The sequence below is a fragment of the Humulus lupulus genome, chromosome 4 (genome assembly GCF_963169125.1).
Source record: "Humulus lupulus chromosome 4, drHumLupu1.1, whole genome shotgun sequence".
Taxonomy (NCBI): domain Eukaryota; kingdom Viridiplantae; phylum Streptophyta; class Magnoliopsida; order Rosales; family Cannabaceae; genus Humulus; species Humulus lupulus.
Genome location: NC_084796.1, coordinates 54,797,113 through 54,819,816, shown reverse-complemented (window position 1 = coordinate 54,819,816; position 22,704 = coordinate 54,797,113). Strand labels below are relative to the sequence as shown.

The following is a 22,704-nucleotide window of genomic DNA, read 5'->3' as shown; positions in this document are numbered from 1 at the left end:
TGAGTCATGGCCAAGTCCAAGGAAAAAAGGCTGTTATTCAAGGTTTGATACGAATCGCGAAGTAGGAACAGAGGGCCACATTGCTGATGAGTGTGGCTGCCTAGAAAATATACACAGGTCACGGTGCTGAAAAGGTTGGGTCGCAGTCTGCCTGATCGAAGCTCAGCTATGATTTAGACATGGGCCGCGTCGCTGGAATAGGTGGGTTGTGGCCCGCATTGCTTCTGAAGAAAGAAATTAGGTTTTAAACCTAATTTCGAGAGGGGGAAATCAGATAGAAAGGGGAGGATGAACTCTCACTACAAGAAAAAACAGTATTCATAACACTTAAAAAGTGCTATCTGGGACTATTGATAGCACTTCTGAAAATGCTAACGTAGCCCATGTTATTAAAAGTCCAGTCTTTTCTATAACATTTTTTGAATGTTATGTTCGGTGTTATCTTAAACTATTCAATAACACATTTTTAGGTGCTATAATATTCAAATAATAACATTTAGATAGAGTTTTTGATTATAAATTTGAAGTTTAATCTTGTATTTTTTTCATAATACTTTTCAACTGTTACATTTGATTATTTTGATAACATTTTTAGTTTGTTATATTATATAAACCATAACGATTTTTTACGCTTATAATATGCTTTTAAATCATAACATATAGTAATAAAATTTTAAATTTTATTTTGATAAGTATACTTATATGGTTTTTTTTTAATTAAAAGATTTTCATTATTGTATTTTGATAAAAAAATTCAAAATTAATCATAAAATGTAATTCTCAATAGATTGATAAACCATAAGTATTACATTAAACAATAACTAATTCAAACCATAAATGTGTCTACTTCATGAGATCTTAGTTCTAACTTAAGTTTGAAAGCATAACATAATAAAGTTTTATAATCTTGAACAATTTTTACTTCAAAAATGAAAAATAGAAACAAAACTTTATAGTAATTTTCCTAAACAAGAAAAGTTTTTGGTCATTGAAGATGAGAGAAATACAACATCCATAAAGTTGACCATTACAAAAACAACAATAACAACAACATGATACCAGCCTGCCATCATTTAATTTGGAAAGGCTGAATATACATGCCATTCTCAACATAGAACAAACACTTGTGCAACATTTTCTCAGTAAATTCCGGGGATGACCCTGTACCGAACCTTCTCGCAGTACGATTTCCAGTATTTTCCATACCTACAATAACAATCACATGTCAAGATTTTATGCCTTTATCTGTATGAAAACGCGCAAACCATTATTCATTTCGTCTACTTATTTATTTTTCTCTACACTCGCATCGGTTTGTAAATTGTCTACACCTGTTGGACCAGAAACCACTAACATGATCAGAGTTTGTCTCTCCCATACAAGCAAATAAACTAGTAGCACTCGTAAGGTAAGTTTTAACTAATGAATTACCTCAACTTCGGGATCTATTTGAAAAACTAAATTTGGAAGGTTTACCTTTGCAATTTTTAAGGGACATAATTTTTCATAAACAAATGATGAGATTGTGTTTGCTTACTTGGATCGGCACCGATCATCATCCCTTTTCGCCCGGTCGAGGAGAAGGATTGTAAGAAACACCACATAAAAGTAGGGTAAAGCCTGCAGGACAAAAGTGATTCAATTCAAACACAACTTCTAACAACATAAACAAATCTAAACCCCAGATGGAAAATTACTTACGTGGTTAAAAAGAGCTGGAACAGTCCAGAAAAATGCAGCTAATATTTCTGGGACATAGTGGAAATGTCAAGCTAATCCTCACCTGCGTGAACCAGAGAACTTTGTTTCTAGAATTTTAGCATTTGACAAATTAGGACAATGGCTCATAGAAATAGAAGAAGAAAGCACCCTCTATCAAAAAACCAAACCATCCACATGGTTAGAATGCTCATTTTATATACATAGTGTACCCATTTCAAGGTTTCCAACATCCTGTTGGAGCAAGTAGGCCAACAACAGCATGCTCACCCCCCCACATTCATAACCAAGAAGAAAAAAAAATCCAGTTAGTTCATATTTACATGGCAGAGCCTGAAAACGTACCATCCCGAAGTTAAAAGAATGCTGCTTTTTGTTTCCCCAGTTGTGGTAGTGTAAGTGGCAGTTATCTGTGAAACAGAAAGGGAAGAATTATGCAGGATTTAGCAGCAGATATACAGAAAATTGTATGTATAATGAGAACCAAATAACGAGTTTCAGAGAACCATATACCTTTGATGGAGCTTTACCCCAAACCAAAGCTTTGCCATTTGTTCTGCGAAACTCTTGCCTTTGCCTATCACAGTCGTAGTTGATGTATATGCAAAGAATGCCTGCTACTAGGATGTAGAGTGCCAACTGTGACAAAGCAAAGTAGACAACTAAAATTAAGAATTAATTTAATAGGACAATGGGGAAATAGGACAGAAAAGAAAGTATGGTTGGTTGCAAAAAAAATCAAGCCTACGCTCATCTCATGGGCTTGGCAGCTTACAAACAAAGTTACAAGCATTCAACTTTTGCATTTGGCTGGTAGAATAGATTTGCAGCTTCTAACTCAAATCTAGAATCAAATTGCCAATATACAGCTTTTACAAGCTAATAATAATATTACTGGTGTATACCAAGGGGAGTTAGCTCAAATGGGAAGACATGTGGTTTTCTTCCATAAGGTCTAAAGTTTGAATCCCACCAAGGTATCTACATAGCCATTGCTATAGTTTCCTACTCTCTAGTAATGCAGAAAAGTGTTCACATTTTGAAAAGGTTGAAAAACATTTTGGAACTGTTCCTGAACGAAAGCAGTAATATTACATTTTATTGACCAAATAAACTTAGAATAGAAAACTTTATACCTGAGTTCCAAGGTGTACAGGATGATTGACCAGGTACATGCCAGGAGAAGTATATATAGAAGGCACCCATACAAGGCATCCCCAGCAAATATAAAAACCAGCTGTCAAAATGATAGGTACAATGATCCAAATGAGAGAAAGTATGAACAAACCAAAAGAACGGGAAAGAAGCAATAGATAAATTCAGCACTACAAGAACATTTGTTTAATAATTATTTGGTCTCTTCTAATCACAGTGGAAAATTAGGTAGTAGAAACAATTTATCTGCTAAAATTAAGGCCAAGAATTTTCAACGTCATGTTAGCCAATCCAAGTAATTGGGATCAAATACAGCAATAGATGGAAAAAGTTAAAGGGGAAGTAACTATAATCTTCGAATGGTAACGAAAGTAAGAGACTTTAATGATGATGACTTCATAGAAGACGAGTTATCTTATTTCTATCTCACTTAATTCATAAATATAAGTTATGCTTAGTATGCATTCAAAAAAATAATAAGACATCTAAATTTGTACATGTTCCAAAATATCAAACCATCCAGAAGATTATTGCCAAAATGATGTTTAATAAAATAATGGATAACAAGGATGGAAAGTTAAAATAAAAGGATGTAGAACCTCGATCATGTGCAATATCCATTGTGCTCCAGTATCCAGCTTCCCACCAAAAAAACTTAGTAACATACACCAGCATCAATATGGTATTAACAAGCATTGAATCAGCCACTTTGCCGTTCACTTCATACTGGTAAAAAGAAAAAAGATAGACGTTAAATACTAGCAAAAGAGCTAAAGAGTGTGTCCACAAAGCAATCTGTTGTAGAAGTGTAAAACAGGAAGGTCGGGTCTGATTTAGAGGTAAGAAATAACCACCAGGCCAGCTACACGGGCACACAGTAAAGTAAGATTAAGTGTTCTTTTTGTTCAAATGAATTATACAGAGAAACAATCCTTGAACAAGAGGGAAAATGATTGGCCGCTGGAAATGGATTGTAGAGATTTTGTGGCAAAGCAACTCAGATTCGTTAATAAAATTTTAACAGTCTAAGTTCACACAATCAAATGGCTACACTGCTGCCACATATTTCAAATTGTAAGCGAGCCAAGTTTCAAACCTAAAATGCAATTCATATTGCAACTGGCACATCAACCAACACCATGGACATAAAAAAAGTGATGCTGAATTACTGACATAATTAGGCATAATTCACAACTATCCCATAGACGCTACCTGCTTTATGCAATAGGTTACAGCTAGAACTGCCCAAGACATCATTCCAAATCTGTAATTTGTAAAAACTTTAATGTCGAAGTTTTTACCAATGCGAGGATAGAGTTCCATACCCTGCAAAAAGACAATCGAAATTCGAAAGGATATTCAAAAGTTATGGTTTGGGAAAATTTCAATAATGACCGCATACACTTAGTAACCCAGCAGAGTTTAAGCTGCTACAAAGCACATACTCTCTAGCAAAATTGAAATAGTAAAAATGACAACAACAAAAAACTAACAGAAACAAGTAACAACCACCACCACCAAAAATCCACTCAAAGTCCTTTTGACAGTTGACAAGTGGTGCCAAGACTTGTGCTAATTTTATTATTATGATTATTTAAATTAAAAAAATAGATAAATAAAAAAGAAGAAGAAATCAAGCAGAGAACTATTGTGATTTCTAATAGTATTTACATGTGATAGCACAAAGCCCTTGAATAAGACTTAAGAACAACTGATAGGTGAATTATCCTTACAAAGAATGTCACACTCCAAAATCCTAGTCGACAATCCTAAATTTACATGTACCTTCACAACCTTATCTCATTACAGTTTTTTTCTAATTTACCACATCCCAAATTTAATAAACAAGAAAAGCAGAAATCCCAGAAGAATCACACTTACCCAATAGAAATCAATTATGATGTTCCCAGACGAGCCAGAATCAGTGGAAGACGGTGCCACATGGCCCTTAAAACAGAAAGAAAGAGTCTCAAAAATATCCAGCTTGTGGTACGAGCTAGATTTGGAGGCTATGGCCCTTAAAACACATTTCTAATTATATTATGTTTTAGAGTTACATGTTTAGTATTCATAAGTTAAACTTGTTAAGCACACGTATATTATAATTATGAGGTTTGTAGTTTATACAATAATCTAGAAAACAATAATTCATCTAATAAACAAATACATCAATTGCAATCGTTAAAAAATAATAATAAAAAAAATAAATTACATAAAACTATAACAAAATGTATAGCAAAAAAAGAAAGTCAAAGGTTGTATATACATGGAGAGACTTATACTATCTTCAGTGCAATCTGTAAATTTTATGCTAAATTTAGCAAAAAAAATCAATGAGTGTTATATTTTATGCTAAATCGAAACTGTAAATTTTGTAATTATTAATTTCAGTGTCGTACCTTTGTAAATAATTTTATCCATTATAAATATCATTTGTCTATATACAAAATATATATAGCATATATGTAAATTTTCCTTAACTAGAGGCTTCAATGTCGTACGAAAAGGTTTGCGTAATCACACACAGTTTTGGTACATAATTATGTAAATACATGAACAAATTCACTATTAACAAGTTTAAAAAAATAACAATAAAACATGTTGTCCTTCATAATCAACAGTATAGCACCAATAATTTGACAATACAGTAAAATACAGCAATTTCAGTTTGATAATGAAATGTTATTCTTCAAGCTCCTACTACTAGTCTCTTTGATCTAGGTTCATCATCTTCTGGTTCAAGATTCCATGTGCCTAATAAACACTTATTTTTTACACACAACCAATCAACATGGCCGGTCTACTAAAGGTAAAGATGTCCAAAACAATATACAGGTTCTGATCGCCAGTTCAAATTACTAATAAGAATAATAAGGTGAAGAACACAAAAGGATAAATATGTACAATGCTAGTGTTGTATTATAACTTTAACATTTACCTTTTAGTAAGGCCTTAACTTGGACTGAAATGCATTAGCTAAACTAGGACATATCATGTCTTGATGCCCATCTCTCTTCATATCTCCCATATGAGCAAGCCATGGCAGGAACCTCAGTTAAGTGAAGAGGGTCTGGTTCAATACCATAATCTGTTAGTGGTCTGTGTTCCAGAAAATCATCATGAGATTTCACAAATTCAGAAATTTCAATGTCTTCCTTCTTTACATCATCCCAAAGGTACTGCAAACGACTCACGTACTTGATCTTCCAATACAGACTAGAAAAAGGATTAAAGGAGAAGAAAACAATATTAATGCAAACATGTGTAATACATCAGCACAAACACCTGCATATTATGCTTTTAAATCATGCTGAGAAACTTATCATCACTCGGTATTAATTGTGTGTATCAAATTTATTCGAGAAGCAACATCACAAACTACTTGAGATTCAGTATATATAAATATACCGTGACAGGGTAAACATAGATTTGGGATTCAGTTATTTGAAACAGAAGGATAGTTAAATAACGATAGAGCTACTGATTGCAGCAAGCCCCAGATGCTATTTTTATTTTAACATTACAAGGTTTGATTGGAATGGAAGACAATGCTTGCGTTATTGATGCAAAAAATTGCAAAGGAAAGAATCAAACGAAGGAAGAACAACCATAGTTTAAAATTCAAACAATTTCAAGATTGTGTCAGGAGACATTGCTTGGACCATACTAGACTCATAAATTCTACACTAAAGTTATTGGGTGGGCGAGTGGTGCAGGATTTAAATTCTCCTAAACGTTTCTAATTGAATCAAAAATGAAATTCGACACTGGAATACCAAGCAAATGATATCATAACTTTTAAAACAACCATGATCAAGCAAAACTACAGAAAATTACTACTCCAAACAACCTGGTTAGAATTTTGGGTTAAAAAAAATCATAAAATCACTCACCCTCCACTTAGGAAGAATCGCCCGAGGGTAGCAAATACAAGCTGCGAGCGAAGCCCAGGATGAACAAAGTAGACAAATTGAAGCCTGTCTTTGAAATCAGAAGGAAGGTCTTCATAAATCCACCTCAAGATAGTGATCCCAGGGGAGTTATCCTCTTTCTGGACAGTACTATGCATGTAAACAATGGAGAATGGCCCTTCAGGCAATTCACTGCATAGCTTTTGAACAATATACCTCTTCAAACGATCTGCGCTCACAATTGGAGCTGCAAACGAACAACATAACACAACCGGTAATCCACTCATAATGGTTTAAAAGGTCATAATATAAAAATTACTTCTTCAAGTAAAATCCCCCACCATTCACATTGCTCTGAATAAGATATCAATAATTTCTGGTTATTATTATGAAAGTATACAAATTTATGATAGAATCATGCACTGAATTTTCTCTTCCCAAAACTTCATTAAATCTAGAAAATTTATCCAATTTTTTTACAAAATTCAAATACTAACGCCATACCAAAATACAAAACTAGGAATTAGCATGTGAAAGAGAACTAACATCAAATATCTGCTACAAATTTTTCCTCCAATTTCAAAACAATACGAGCAAAATCAACAAAAATACCGATATTAACTAAATAGAGGGTTTAAAAAGAACACTACCAATAAAACAAACAGAACCCTCGTATCAAACTCAAGTTACGAGCCAAAAAAATAAAACTTTTGAGTAGAGAGATTCGGATTTTACCGGGAAAGTACTTTCCGACGATGCGAAAAATTCGATTGCCGGACTTGTCGAGACCTTGGATACGAAAGAACTGCAAAAGTTCAAGGTCGGAGAAATCCTCGTCGATTGACTAATAGCAGAGCAATACCAGCCACGATCGGAAGAGAGTGAAAGAGACTCCTCGTCGCTGAGGCGATCGGTGAACACAACAACTGTCCAGACGGAGAGGCAAAGAGACGCGACTCTGGAAAGTTGTCTTCGTGAGGCAGAGACTTTGGTGAGGGCGGAGAGACTTCGGTGAGGGCGGAGAGACTTCGTGAGGGTGGAGGCAGAGATGAGTTGAGGGAGTTGAGGGCGGAGAGACTTCGGTGAGGGCAAAGAGACTTCATGAGTGAGAGATTGAGGCTGAGAGAAAGGCTTGAGAAAATCTGAGAGAAAGGGAATTTTGGCATAAATTCATTTTGCTGCCTGGGATTTTAGTCATATGGCGCCAAAAAATTTAATCCCCACTATTCATCAGTTCCGTGTTAATTTTAATCCCCCATTAATAATAGCATTTTTAAAAATATGCTATTCTTTAATGTAATATATACTCAATATTGTTGTAGTGTCTAAAGAAAAAAAACACATCGTGGAGCATCTCCATTCGCTCTCTACAGTTCTTTTTCTATTACTATTTAATTCTATGTTATTTTTAATTACTGTTTATGTTTAGAATGACAATGTTCAACTAATTTCTTTATTAGGGTTTTTAATGGATTCTCTTTAACTCCTTTGATGAACTAATGCAATATTAATATCTTTCTTCTTCGTATATTAAGCTTGACTCAATCTATTTTAATGCATAAAATGTGATTGCCCATCTTATTTCATTGTCTATTTGTGTTTGAATTGAAACTCTGAAAAGTGAAATTTAAAGAAGCTTTGATTGAAACAGCATAGATCTAATCTAGAACGTAAGTATCTAGGTTATTTGTGTAGCATATGGGTTGTGAATTCATTGTCTCCTTATTGTTGAATTTATCACTGAAATATAGAAAGTTCACAATTAGGTTGAGTTTTATAATTCCTAATCCGGTTATAAAATACCTTGACAACTTGTTAGCTTAATAAGAAGAAGAGTTTTTAATATTGTGTTGGTAATTGAGAGGAGAGATTGTAGATGAAATTAAAACCCCTAATAGTTTAAATCCTTGGAATTTTATTCTTGTTTATGTTCTTACAATCTTGCATTATTTTAGTAGTATTATTGTTTTTAATCATCAAAATATAAAACCAATTTTCGTTAACCAAATAGAAACTAAGAACTAATTATCTAGTAATTGATAATTCAGTTCTTGTGGGACGACTTGGTCTTACCAATAAATTATTACAAATTGTGATTGTGTGCACTTGTATAGCTCTAATTTTTGCAACAAATAGACTCCTCATTAATTGCACCGATTAATGGGCCCAACAATGGGGGGTCGCATGTGGCCAGACCTTTTTGGAAATGTGACATCATGGAGCCAAAACGTCATCTTCCGAAGACCTTTGAGATTATTCCTCAGTCTTAAGTCTCCACTGTCCGAGGACAAGTCAAGACTTGGGGGAAAATGTTGTTCGTAATTTCATCATTGGGCACGTGGTAGTCATTAGAGAAGTAATTCAGCTCCTCAAAAGACAATAAAGATCTATAGAGCTCATCCAAAACTCCTCGGAGTGTAGTATCCTCCCAACAAGCTGCAATCCCTTTTTAGGTGTGGATGTCTCCAAGTGAGGCCATGTCCCGAGGACCACCCTAGCTGTCCTCCCTTCTTTTGGACCCAGCATTCCTCCAAGTGTAGGACTTTATTCTTGGGGCCTAAGGAGAGCGCCATGTTTGTGTCACTGTAGCCTTGGGCCACTACAAGACCGTCTGATAGATTTTTGGGTGTCTCAAGTAGTGGTGTCGAGTTTGTACAACTCGACAATCAACATTTCCCACAACGCTGCCTGACATGGGAAAGAAGGTTGTTGCATTCTGACAATGCTAGGGAAATGCCTCCCCTAAAAGATTGGGTTGCAACTGTAAGGCCATACTACCTTAGAGTAGTTACCATGTGATTTATAAATGTTCCATTAGCTCTCTAATCAAGGTTTTAGGTTGAAAAGTATGATTAAATTAAAATAAAGACTCATTTAACAACATAGGTTATAAAAGATTTGGACATTCATTAAAATCATAAAAGTTATATAGTTTGGGTCCCAAAATATTATTTTGAAAATGTATTACAACTCAAAATGTAGATGCAGTCGACCTAAGCAACAAAGCAAATTATTACAACATATTTTCAACAAAATAACCCTGGTTGTGGCAGCCAGGTCGGCCAAACATGTACACGCCACTCCACGCTCCCCAACTCATGGTTAATCGAACTTTTCCTTTTCCTTACCTGCACCATAGAGCACCCGTAAGCCGGAGCCCAGCAACAAAACTCAACGTATAACAAATCACATATCAATCAAACAATAAACAGAAAACAGTCAACAAACTAAACGCATAGCGGCCTACGCCAACCCAAGTGCTTTACCAGGCCCTGGGTTTGTGGTCTTCACTGAGCGGGTGGATACAACACCCTTGGAGGATCTCGCCCTGGCGGCCTGCATCAGCGTGCTTTCGCCGTTCCCGGCCTTCACCGTTCTCGGCCCTTTGCCCTTCTCATCCTTCGTCATTCCCGGACTTCGTCGTTCATTCAATAATCATGCACAACATAGCATTGTATTTACAAGTATTCATACGTATATTAAACACAAATAATTGGGCCATGCCCTAAAACAGAAACTACAGGGCCATGCCTTGCTCTATGGGCACAAACAGTTTTCTTACATGTGTCCCGCGCTCATAAATTAATACGATCCCTTAACACGAGCTTTGACATAAAAACCTAGTCACAATATCATAATAAATAGATATCCATCAATCTCTAACCAATTAAGAACTTTGGATTAAATTACTACCCTTTGAGACCTCGAATTCCACTAAATCGGGTAGTAGAATCCTTCCCAAGCCTTAACATTTGGGTTCCCGAGATTAAAACCCTCAAATAGCCAACAATTCCCATTTGAGTCACGGCCTAGCCCTTAAGGCTACCCAAGCCTCAGAGTTCAAGCGAGCCACGATGCCTGATGAATAGGGCCGCGGCTCGACAATTCATGAACACCTCCAACACACCAAAGAGAGGAAGAGAAAGCCGAGAGAGAGAGGAAAAGCTGAGAAGAGATTAAATGTTTCTCCTTAGTTCTAGTGTGTTGTTGGCTTAAGTCTATCCTAGCTGCCTAATGACCAAAATGCCACTAAGTAAATCCCCAATCCTTTAATACCACCAACGGTGATCTTGTCACTTGCCACATCCCGCCAATTCCTCGAGTGTTCCTATAATCCCCCATTTAATCCCCGACATAATTAACAATCACTAAATCTGTAATGCCGTACTTTCTTAGAGCCTTTACTAAGTGAGTTAAAAATGTGCCATTAGCTCGCTAATCGAGGTTTTAGGTTAAAAGTGTTACTAAACTAAAGTTAAACTTGTTTAAAGACATTAAGTATAAAACATTTGGTTAATCATTGAAATCTTAGAAAGTTTTATAGTTGGGATCCCAAAATACATTTTAGAAAATACATTATAGATCAAAATATACACACGGTCGACTTAGGAGACAAAACAACTATTACAATACATTTTGTCAAAAACAACCTTGGTCGTGACAGCCAGGCAGGTCGAACATGTACGACCTGAATTTTCAAGACTCGATAATGAGGAAATATAAATGTTTTCATTTAACAAAAAGTCTCAAAAACCCGTATAAAAAAATACTTTTTAAAAAGTCGTATGGCCATACTTAATATTTAGTTACAAACATATTTATAAATGTGACGGGGATCAGCCGTCTAGGATATGACGGATATCTACCGTTCATATTTTCTAACTCAGCACACACTAGACTAACGTCTCTAAGAAACTTTCTATTACCGTGTATATATGTGCATGTGTCCCTATACTAACATACAATACAATAGTCATTTCACGTTGCAGCCACACAATAAAAGTTGACTTACTTGGAGTCCTTAGCACTCAGCAGGTTTTCACCCTCCAACGTTCAGTCCAGTAACGCTTAGCCAATACTGTAGTTATCCATACAGTATACTCGAATTAATTATGGCACTCATAATTCATTATTTTTATTTTGGGCAGTTTGGTCATTTTAATAAAAATCATTTGTAAGGATTAATGATCCTTATTTGGTTTTAAACCCATTAAAGAAATTCATACAAAAATATTTGAGACTAAACCCTAAGTCTCGGGGAGACCTATCCTATGGTCTCGATACCTAGGCTTCACTATTAACCCGCACCTTCAACAAGTCGGTTAAAATATGTAAGATTTTAGCTGGTATTATATCCTGAAAATACTAATTAATTCCTTAATTATTTTTAAAGAAAATAAACTTTTAAATTTTCCTTTTATTTTTCTTAAGGTTTTAATCTCTAAAAACCGCTTTTAAGAAAATTGCCTAATTTTTCTTAATTAGGAAAACCATTAAAAATTTCCCATCTTGACTAGTTAATTTTCCAAAATCAATCAATCAATTTTTACTTACTAGAAAAATAATTTACTTAATTATTTTATCAAAATATAGGGTTTTAAACCCTCTTTTAATTTATTAACTATTAATAAATTAAATATCTTATTTTTAAAAAGAATAAAAATAATTCACACTAAACTCAAAGTGGTAATTTTAGTGAAGATGTGTTTTCAAGACTTACTAAGTTTATATCTTGAAATAAGCAAAATTTTATTTTTTACCTTATGTTCCAAAATCTCATTTTTACACTAAGTGTGAAAATCCCATTTTTCACATTTTTAACTACATACTTCGTTAGTCCATAACTTGAAATTTACTTACCCACTTGTTACCAAAATTTTCCAATTCCATTTTTGGTATGCCATTTAGGTCTTTGTAAAATCTTAGGTCAAAATGAGCATTTTTGATTGGTGAAATCATTTTCCAACAATGAAGTAAAAATGACCTTATTTTAAAGTCCTTATTTTTTTTAAAAATTGACAGTTAATAACTTTCAAACCGTTCAGTATTTTCTTACCAAATTTTACAGTGGAATACTAGGTTATGCCAACAATATGTCCACAAAATTTTAGAAAAAAATGGGTTCATTTTCCCTATACAGTCGCTGTCCAAACTTGGCTCCGAAAATAAGAATATGAAAAAACAGTTTTTTACCTAAACTTTGAAATAGCATAACTTACTCATTTCTAAACATTTTTGAGTGTTTCAAAAGCCCAATCTTATGTACTCAATCTCAAAAACATCACGAAACAATTAAATTTTACAAAATCAATATACAGTGGATGCTAGACCCCTTGGAAGTCACAGCTCAAAACATGTATTTTGTTTTAAGGTTTCCTACAAAACCGTTCGGGGTTTTGGTTCCTATTTTCAAAAATCAATACACAAGCATCATAAAAATTATAAAACAACTACCATAACCTTATTACACCACCAATAAGAAACTTTAAGCATTAACTATACAAAATAATGCTTAAAACTAAAAATCATACAATAACAACCATAAAAGTAAACTTTTTACCTCTTTGGTGTTCTTGCTTAAGGTGTGGATCTTCCTACTAGCTTTGGCTCCTTCAAAACCTTTTAAAAACCCTAACCAACTTCCCCCAACAACATAGATAATTAGCTATTTGAAACTCTTTGATTAAAACTTTACAAAATTCTAGATTAATGAAACTTTACCTTAGGGAAACCTTTTCCTAGACCAAGACTTAGCTTCCAAGTCTCCTTGGTGTTCTTGGGGTTGAAAATGGAGAGAAAACTTGAGAGAGTCTTCAAAAATCAGATGAGAGTGAATGGGATAGAGGTGTGGTCGGTTTTGGGGTTAGAATGGCTCACAAAACTCTTCAAAATATCATAAAACACTTAAGTGTTTTTCTACCCACTTGACTTCTTTATTAAATGGGATTTAAACTTAATTAAATTGGGTTTACACAACTCTACAAAATCACATGGCCGACCCCCCTTTTCATTTTATCTATGTTTTATATATATATTTTATACATTTTTCACTCTTATTAAGTTTTAATCACAAAACTTAACATTAAATAATTAAATTAAATGTCTCTCGCATTTAATTTAATTAATCACACAATAAAATTTAACCTAAGGTCCATTCATGGAATAAAATTCCCAATTTCGGTAAAATTAGGCATTTAACACAAAATGCCCTGATATTCCCATTTTTTCTTAGGTTTATTATTTTTGACCAAAATTTAATTTTTATGAATGTATTTTATGCCCAAAATATATTTGCCATAGTTGTTCATTTTATTTTCCGAGATTTTTACCCGATCAGGGTTTTTGTGTCGGTCCAGGACCGAAAGTCTTATCTTGACTTTTAAATCACAAAATTCATAATTTGGCTAGCAATAACTCATGGAATAATTTATAAACAAATATAATATTATTTAACATAATATTCTTAACTCGGGGAAAAAATCCCGACCCGAGTCGTTTAAAGGTACCTGAAAACGCAGGACGTTACAGAACATGTACCCATCGCTCCACGCCCTCTGTACTCATGGTTGGTCGACCTTTCCCTTGCCCTTACCTACACCACAGAGCACCCGTGAGCCGATGCCCAGCAAGAAAACTCAACAAAAAACATATAATATATGCATAACTATCCACAACATACAACAAAACAGACAATGGGCTAAACACATAGCGCCCAACACTGTCCCTGGCGCTTTACCAAGCCCTACGTTTGCGGTCTTCACCGAGAGGGTGGCTCCAGCGCCCTAGGATGGTCTCTCCCTACAACCTACCCTCAGTGTGCTCAACGCTGATCCCGACCCCTTGTCGTACTCGACTTCTTGCCATTCTCAACCTTCGCCATTCCCGACCTTCGTCGTTCTCTCACAACCTGCAGCACATAGCATATGGTACATAGATATTTAAATGCATATTAAATATAAGAATTAGGTCCATGCCCTGCAACACAAACAATAGGGCCATGCCCTGCTCTATGGATACAAAAAATTTCTTACCTGTGTTCCGAGCATTCTGAATGAGCACAGTTCTCTATCCTGAGCCTCGTTGAAAACCTAGTCACAACGCATTCATAATAACCATCCATCAAGTTATAAACCAATGAATAACTTCAGATTATTCATCTAGCCTCTTGGACTTGGGATTCTACCAAATCGGGTACTAAAATCCTTCCCGATCCTGAATACTTGAGTTCCCAAGCTAAAAAATCTTAACTTCCCATATTTTCCCATTTAGGGCCACGACCCGCTACTTTTTTAGAGGGCTAGGCCCTCCCTGCTGGAGGACACCGGCCGCGGCATGCTCCCCCACGTCGCGGCGCTTGAATGAACTAGAGGCTTCTCTAGCCTCTTCAAACACGTGGGCTGGGGCACCTGAAGAATAGTGTCGCAGCTCGGGCCTCCCAAACCCAGAAAACATCATTTCTTTGCATATTTTCCTCGAACCTAAACAATAAATTCTCACCCCAAACACTAGTTCAACCCATAATCAAGCCTTGACTTCCCTTCCACATGACCCAAACATCACAACAAAACCACAAACAACTCAACACATTCATAAACACCAAAATCAAACTCATAATTGAACTCACATGCAAACCACTAATCCTAGCAGAATTCAGGAAGAAGTTCAAGTCTAAGTGCTTACCTCTGAACTATATTTGACCTTGAGCTGATTCCCCAAGCTCCCAATCAACCAATTATTTAGTCTAAATCCTCTAGGTTTTCTCCAATCCTTCAACACCACAAGAGAGAGAGAGAGAGAGATTCTTGAAGTCGAGTTTTCCTTATTTCCTTCTAAGTCTCTCTAGAATCTCAGCATCCTAAAGAGTCTAAGTCTATCCCTTACCAATAGTCCAAAATGCCCCTTAAGTGTATCTAAATCCTCAAGTGCCACCAAGGGAAATTTCATCATATGCCACATCGTGTTAAGTCCTCGAGTATTCCTATAAATCCACGTTTAATCCCGACATGTCCAAATCATTACTAAACTACTACTTGCTACCTGGTAAATCCCGAACACCAACTGTGTTCCCAAAATACCCTAGGCTCCTCCAGATCCGGGTATTTGACCCCGTTCACTACAAGAAAAAATGCTTTTAATAACACTGAAAATGTGTTATCAAAACATACCATAACACTTTCTGATGTGTCGTAGGTCTGGGTACTTTAGATAACACTTTATCATTGTTATACATATGTGTTATTATACTGTCAACGATAACACATTTTCTGTGTTATTTTAATATATAGATAAGTGTTTATTTAAATAGTCGATTATATAATTCATTTCAATACTTATAAATTTGTGTTATACTACCAAAACGTGAACTGAGACAACAAAACTCCACTGTCGAGAAAAGCAACACAAGTAAAAGCTTTATTGTTAGGTTAACCTCTGTAATTGATGGCCTGAAGTCACACAGTACCCGAAGGCGAGAACCTGATGTTTTCAACAAATGTATGCAAATAGATAAGTTGAGGCTTTTACATGCAGATCTCAAAATAATTATAAAGTAACATGTCCCAAATGACCCTAAACATAACACAGTACACAGGAAAAGAATAGTATTTACCACACTCGACTCTCCAATTACCCACTCACAGCAGTTTCTTGAGCATGAAATGAGCTGCCAATGCCCATTAAAGCAAAACACACCGCCTAGAGCATAAAGAAAAAAAAATATCAATAGAAAGAACAAGGTAAACCAAAAAATTTATAGAAAAATCAAACAAGCCTATCAAGAAATTGAAGATTCCCATTTCTGCCAATTCCAAAGTGCAAAAAATAGTTAACAGACCTTAAAGCCAATGTACAGTAAAACATATTTCAATAGAAAAATGCATGGGGACCATATGGTCAAATGTCCATTCAACATTCAGAAAGGACTAGTCCATATCATGTCTGAACTAGAGAAAATGGTTCAGTAAGACTAAAAATGTGACCAAACCAAGTTCAATACCATAAATTGCATAGAAATATCAGGATTTTGAAAGATTGGTACTACACTTGACACTTAAAAACAAAGGAATCATTGTTTTCCCCCTTGGAATAGGAACCATCCAATTTTTATTCCCTCTAAAGAACCATTTGAATAGCAAGAATCACAAGCTATTATACTGTTGTTTTCAGGTTTCAACATTATACCTGAATCAACTACCTTTAATTCTAAGATAGATAAATCTTACCAGGAACAGATGGCCCAAATTTGACTGTATCCTAGGATAATCTGTATGCTTGATGCTACTATTAAAGCACCTTGGATTGCTCTCATGGTGTTGAGAAATCTCTAGAAAAATGTACAAGAAAAGTAAGCTTCCTTACAACACATAGATAGCAAAGAAGTCATACCATAAAAGAATGCTTTAGTGATATCAAGGAAAAGGAAATGCCTTATTCAAGAATAGAAGGGTTGCACTTACGATATGAGGGTCCTCAATACTAGCCAATGATGAATCATGAATGATAGATATAATAGGGACCATGAATGCATAAGACCCTCTAATAACAGTAGGCAGTCTGGTTCCAAAGAGAGTTTGAAGAAGTGTGTTAATTCCTTCAATAAACAGTAGAGTCTGTACTACTCTGACTTTATCACCCTGATGAAATTTTATTTTTCAAAGATGGTTCATAAAATCATTAACAAATTTTCAACTTTGATACATAAACAACTCCAAAAACTTGACTTTATCACTTTAGTAAAGAAAAGAGGATGAGAAAAATTAGTATGAGGAAACATTAAAGGATCGGCTCACAAACTATATTAATTTCTTGCTTAAAAATAAATATTGGTCTTTTATGAAAAATGAGCTCACATCAGTACCACCCATGTAAGGAACAAGGAAAGAAGGGATCATCACTGCAGTTCCAAGGGCCAAAATGTAGTGCTGAAAACCCAGAAATACTGCCTCCCCTATTTTTCCAAATGAAACAAATAACACTTTAAAATAAGAAATAGAAGAAAAATAACATAAAGAATCAATAAATGAAGAAATGAACATACCCCAAGGGAAGTACTCAAAAGAAGTCCCTCATTGTCTACTCAAGTGATTGTGGTGAGAAAACTGAACCAGAACCAATACACAAACACTTGGCAAACATACCAGCGAGCAACATATGTATAGCATGATCAAGTGCCAAGTCTTTCGCATTATTTTGTCTAACAGCCACTTCTATATTTTTAACCATCACTAGAGTTTTTCCCTCTGTTCAATTGACTATTTATTTATTAATTTTGGTCCTAAAATGTGATTGATCTGAATGGTTGTTGATACATAGAACTGACTGAAACATTATAATAAAATTAACTATAAAACAGTGCAGTACAGGTTTCAACCGTCTAAATTATATGTTTAAGAATAAAAAAATGCAATAAATGTTCTTGAGTAGCCATCTTGGCTCTTGGATAAAAGCACAAACAAGAGAGGGACTACACAGAGGTTAAACAAAGATTAGAAACATACACGTTCAATGGTTGCCCGCTCCTCAGGAGTTACAGTCATAGCCTGTGGCATGGCTGAAGCCATCAGGCTCAGAACGTTCCTGATTGTATAATAAAAATGAAAAATTAGCATGTGTCAAGTAGATAACAAAAACTGATAAATAATAAAAAAAAACTGCATTCATCTCACCCTTCTCCCCCTCGACAGGTTCATTTATCAGGCGCAAAAAGTCAGCCTGAGGCTCTTGTATGAGATGCACAAGATGTGGATTTTGTTTCCCTAGCTCTTGAAGCATAGGCTGCAAAACAATAAGTGTAGCATGAGTACTATTTAGTGTCTGTCTGCCACCAAAATGACCAAGCTATCAATAGGCATTTTGTTTCTTTATGAGAAGCCTAACCTGCCGAATTTGAGGGTTTGCTTGCACCATAGCTCGCAATGCTTGGAACTACAATGAAAGTTAGAGAAAAAAAAAATTAACCATGACTACAACAATAAAAAAGAGTAAAGCTCCATATGGATGAGAGAAAAAAATAAAGGAAAAAAAATCAAGTACCTGTTGACTGTTTTGAAGAAAATCCAAATTGTCAGACCAGCATTTGCACCCACATTTGGTAGGCCCTGATTCAAGAATAGTAATATATTTTATTAATTAGCTGATCATAAGATACAATTCAAACTTCAAAGGAGCATCTATCTGAGGGAAGAATTCAAAAGTTAAGAGGTAGAACAATAGCTACCTGTGAGAAGAGATCCAGTGGATTTGCATTAGGGACAACAGCAGGTGCAGTAGCAGGTTGTGATGCTTGCACCGGAGGAATGATTGCTGGGGATTTTGCTGCTGCTTGAGCAGGAACTTCGGCAACTGGTGGAACATATGCCTGTTCAGGAATTCCCTGATGCATAACATCTATGTCAACTTCACAGTGTCATCAACAAAGAATGTCTCTTACAACAAACCTTTGGAGAATATTAACCTTTCAAAAATATTATTTTTCATGTAATAAAAACAACCTATAGAAGAAAAACAGTACACGGTTTGAGCAAACTCGTACAAAATAATAAATTTAAATTGATATAATAATGTAATTATAATAAAGCAGTTCCATAGATATTGGAGTATAGAGGAACCTGAACACTAGTATATTTATATATGTATGTGTGGGTGTTGTATTCAATCATGGAAGAGTGTAGATATTTAGGAAATAGGTAAAAGTTTGTAGAGTAACCATGTACACCTAATATCAGACCTATCAAGAAAGAAAAAAAAGACCATGGATTCCTCACCTCTTGAACTAATCCTTGAGCTTTCATCAAATTCCCAAGATTAATGTGTGCATCAACCTGTAACATTAAGAAGAAATGTTATGTTCTATTCAAAGATTTTGTTAAATCATTGAATATCCAAGTGTCAAGAGTCAGAAAGAAATTCTACCAAACGTGGATTCAGTGCAAGAGCCTGGCGACAACATTGAGCTACCTCGTTAAACTGCCCTTTATGCATATATACACTTGCTAAATTTGACCATGCATCAGCAAAATTTGGTCGGAGCTGCAAAATAAAACAATCAGTATAATATGGAAAAAAGAATTCAAAGAAAGAATATATATTTTTGCTCTTGATGATCATGCCCCCACGAAAAAACAAATTTGGCTCCGCCACTGGGTGTAAGATTCCTAGTACTAGGAGTGATATTAGCTAATATAACAACCAAAACCTTCCCATCAAATTGACTCTACCCAATACTTCAAAACAACCTAGTTGGAGTGTTTGCTCTAGCCCGGTTGGTTAGTTTCACTGGAATTTATCAACACTAAAGTAATAATTTAAGCAAGCACCAACTTATATCAGCTAAAGAATTGATTATTAGCACTTTTAATTAACATAAACACCCCCACCAGTGGAAAGAATATATCAGGAGTTAACTAATAACTGTAAGCCAAAAACAGAAAATATAATTTGAACTCAAAAAGTATATATTGCAAACACATCACAAAAAAAAACCCCACTTATGGACTAGATTGATGGCTGTAACAAACCTCGATAGCAATTAAATAGTAGCGGATTGCAACATCAATGTTGCCCTTCTCCTACAGCAGAAACATAATAACTGTCTATTAGATGCTTGCAGGCTAAATACTTGACAGTGGAACCATAAAAGATACTACAAATTACCTTCCAAGCATTTGCCATATTTCCATAACACTCAGCAAAGTGAGGATCAATTTGAATAGCTTTTTCATTTTTTGCAATGCACATATCAAAATCATGTAGATAAAACAGAATAAAATAAAATCTAAGAATCAGGTGCAAGTAAATTCACTTACAAGCCAGAAACACTGAAGAGCGTACATATATTGAGAAAATACATGAATGCTAATAAGCTTCATTGAGAACCTGAAATGTAAAATATGGCAAGATAATTGTGTGACTTGGCAATAGCAACATAATGGCTGGCCAAAAATAGCTATTATATATGCTTCAAGTACAGCCCATCAACACTTGCTCAAACCAAAAGCTTAATGCCTATAGAATGTTTTGTTAAGAAATCTATTTACACTTATAGATGTTATGATAGTGTTGACCAAGACTTAAAAAGTTCCAACAAAATGAGGCAATGAAAAGAACTAAATCTAAAAGCTTGTCTACATATGCTACTGTATATTTACAAGCATTTTTTGTATGTGTGTGTAGTTTATTCAGTTTTTATGTTATATATAGAAATTTTGTTAGGCTAGTTGGCTCACTCTCTCAGCATTCTCTCTCTATGAATCAAGCTGTAGATAACCAGATGCATTCATAAATTCAAAATCAAGTTTGAACAATTTCACTAATCATTATAAAAATCACAGCTCATTGTTGCTTTATAAAGAAATTTCCCATACTTTTCTTCTTGCTGTTTCTAGTAAGACTATCAGTCTTTGGTTTTTCTTTTGGTCTCTCTACTCTTTGTAAATCAATTCTATTTTTGTTTCTTCTACTCATCCAGAGCGCGTGCGCGCACACACACACAAAGAAGAAGAAAAAACAACTACAACAAGAACCAAAACAAAAACAATAAAAACAAGTAGCAATCGACCTTAGCAAGAGGAGCAAGACAGTTGGTAGTACAGCTTGCATTTGAAACAATGTCCATGTTTGGCTTGTATGTCTGCTCATTTACTCCAACCACAAACATGGGAGAATCAACTGATGGAGCTGATAAAACTACTTTCTTGGCTCCACCCTTCAAAGACAGAAAAGTTCAATGTTACAAAGAATTTCATGCAAATGTAAATGGATTTGTACGTGCATGGTGGGCTCTCACACATTTGATTGTCTGAGACAGAGAACAGAATAAATTAGTAAAAGAAACCTTCTTATGTGCTGAAGCTTTTTCAATTGTTGTGAAAACACCGGAAGATTCAACAACATACTCAGCTCCATAATCACCCCAAGGAATCTCAGCAGGGTCCCTGATTAAAGGTTTAGATTTTACTTGTCAGCTCAATTTACATTAAGCTTTAAACAAAAAAACACCCACATTTGCAAGTGCTATAAGAAAATAAAGAATATGTATACACTTTCATGCTAAGATCTGATGAAAATTACCTTTTACTCACAACCTTAATCTGCTTCCCATTGATTTCTAAGGTTGAATCATCTACAACCTTAATGCTTCCTTTGAATAATCCATGAGTAGAGTCATATTTAAACATGTAGGCCTGGATAAAGAATAGAAAATATCATAACCATTTTCATATAATGGGATGACCGTAGAAGACAATTAGGAGTAACTGTTACTTAAGTTGAACTATTAGCAAAGGACATCAATTTAATAAAATACTCTGAAAAAGAATAGAATCATTTTTTGATCAATAGATAATTGAGATAATTATATGCAACTAAATACTTGGTAACATTTATAGTGGGTTTAAGGTGATAAAAATAATTTCAAAGCAATTAATGATCCAGATTTAAGACATCTCTCACATTTATAAAGTAGTTGAAAATAATAAATAGCTTTTGTAAAGTCTCTTAGTTATAAAGCATAAATTTGTCTGCAAATAATTAATTTCCAAGAGAAACAAGTCAAAAACACATAATGAACGCTTAATACAGCAAAAAGAATGAAATCATGTTTTCTCAATCATCAATGCTCTAGTAAAATCTGTCACAATTTTGCCTGTGTTCACACTCCTAGCCAACTAGTAAAGACTGTCTACTCAAAACATGTTTAATTACTTAGAATTTGTAAAAGTAATGTCCCCACAAAATTGAGCTTCAATAAAAACATTTAAAATTATGATTATTTTAGCACTAGACATATATATCCTTGAAGTCATAATGAAATTAAGAAAAATACAAATTTTGAAATAAAAAAAGTAATAAGAACACTTACAAAAAAAAATTGCAACATGAACAACTAACACAGAAACGAAATCAAACATAGTAGTCATTTGAGATAAAGCTCTCAGTTCTTTTAGACATACACATTTTAAAAACATATTAAAATGGAGCCTTTTTTTATACTCAAGCACATAACCATGATTTTCATTAAAACCAGTTTGCATCTTCACCAATCTAGAGAGAGAATGCAAAGAAAAAAAAAAGATCATCTTGTTACCATCTAAAGATGGAAACGGTTATGATGAAAAATCATGGACCTTTTTGAAACTACTAC

The 22,704-nt window shown here is 34.7% G+C and overlaps 3 protein-coding genes and 1 pseudogene across 3 annotated transcripts; all 4 read right to left on the bottom strand.

Annotated features, from left to right (window-relative positions):
• Positions 1-959: 959 nt before the first annotated feature.
• Positions 960-4,946, bottom strand: LOC133832189 (7-dehydrocholesterol reductase-like; annotated as a pseudogene).
• Positions 4,947-5,460: 514 nt separating this feature from the next.
• Positions 5,461-17,786, bottom strand: LOC133832188 (uncharacterized). The gene is made up of 7 exons (XM_062262564.1): positions 17,702-17,786; positions 17,414-17,511; positions 17,021-17,197; positions 16,203-16,259; positions 7,521-7,629; positions 6,768-7,032; positions 5,461-6,090 (listed from the first exon to the last, which is right to left on the bottom strand). Exons 1-7 carry the CDS (start codon positions 17,784-17,786, stop codon positions 5,856-5,858), a joined length of 1,026 nt encoding a protein of 341 aa, XP_062118548.1. The 3' UTR covers positions 5,461-5,855.
• On the bottom strand, positions 16,879-20,283 carry LOC133828974 (probable UDP-N-acetylglucosamine--peptide N-acetylglucosaminyltransferase SEC). Its single transcript, XM_062258981.1, has 5 exons — positions 20,217-20,283; positions 20,081-20,131; positions 19,476-19,592; positions 19,328-19,384; positions 16,879-18,140 (listed from the first exon to the last, which is right to left on the bottom strand). The coding sequence occupies exons 1-5, from the start codon at positions 20,232-20,234 to the stop codon at positions 18,084-18,086; spliced, it is 300 nt and encodes a 99-aa protein (XP_062114965.1). The 5' UTR covers positions 20,235-20,283; the 3' UTR covers positions 16,879-18,083.
• Positions 20,284-21,019: 736 nt separating this feature from the next.
• LOC133828973 (glyceraldehyde-3-phosphate dehydrogenase GAPCP2, chloroplastic-like) lies at positions 21,020-21,746 on the bottom strand. The gene is made up of 3 exons (XM_062258980.1): positions 21,633-21,746; positions 21,397-21,496; positions 21,020-21,267 (listed from the first exon to the last, which is right to left on the bottom strand). Exons 1-3 carry the CDS (start codon positions 21,737-21,739, stop codon positions 21,073-21,075), a joined length of 402 nt encoding a protein of 133 aa, XP_062114964.1. The 5' UTR covers positions 21,740-21,746; the 3' UTR covers positions 21,020-21,072.
• Between the last annotated feature and the right edge of the window lie 958 nt (positions 21,747-22,704).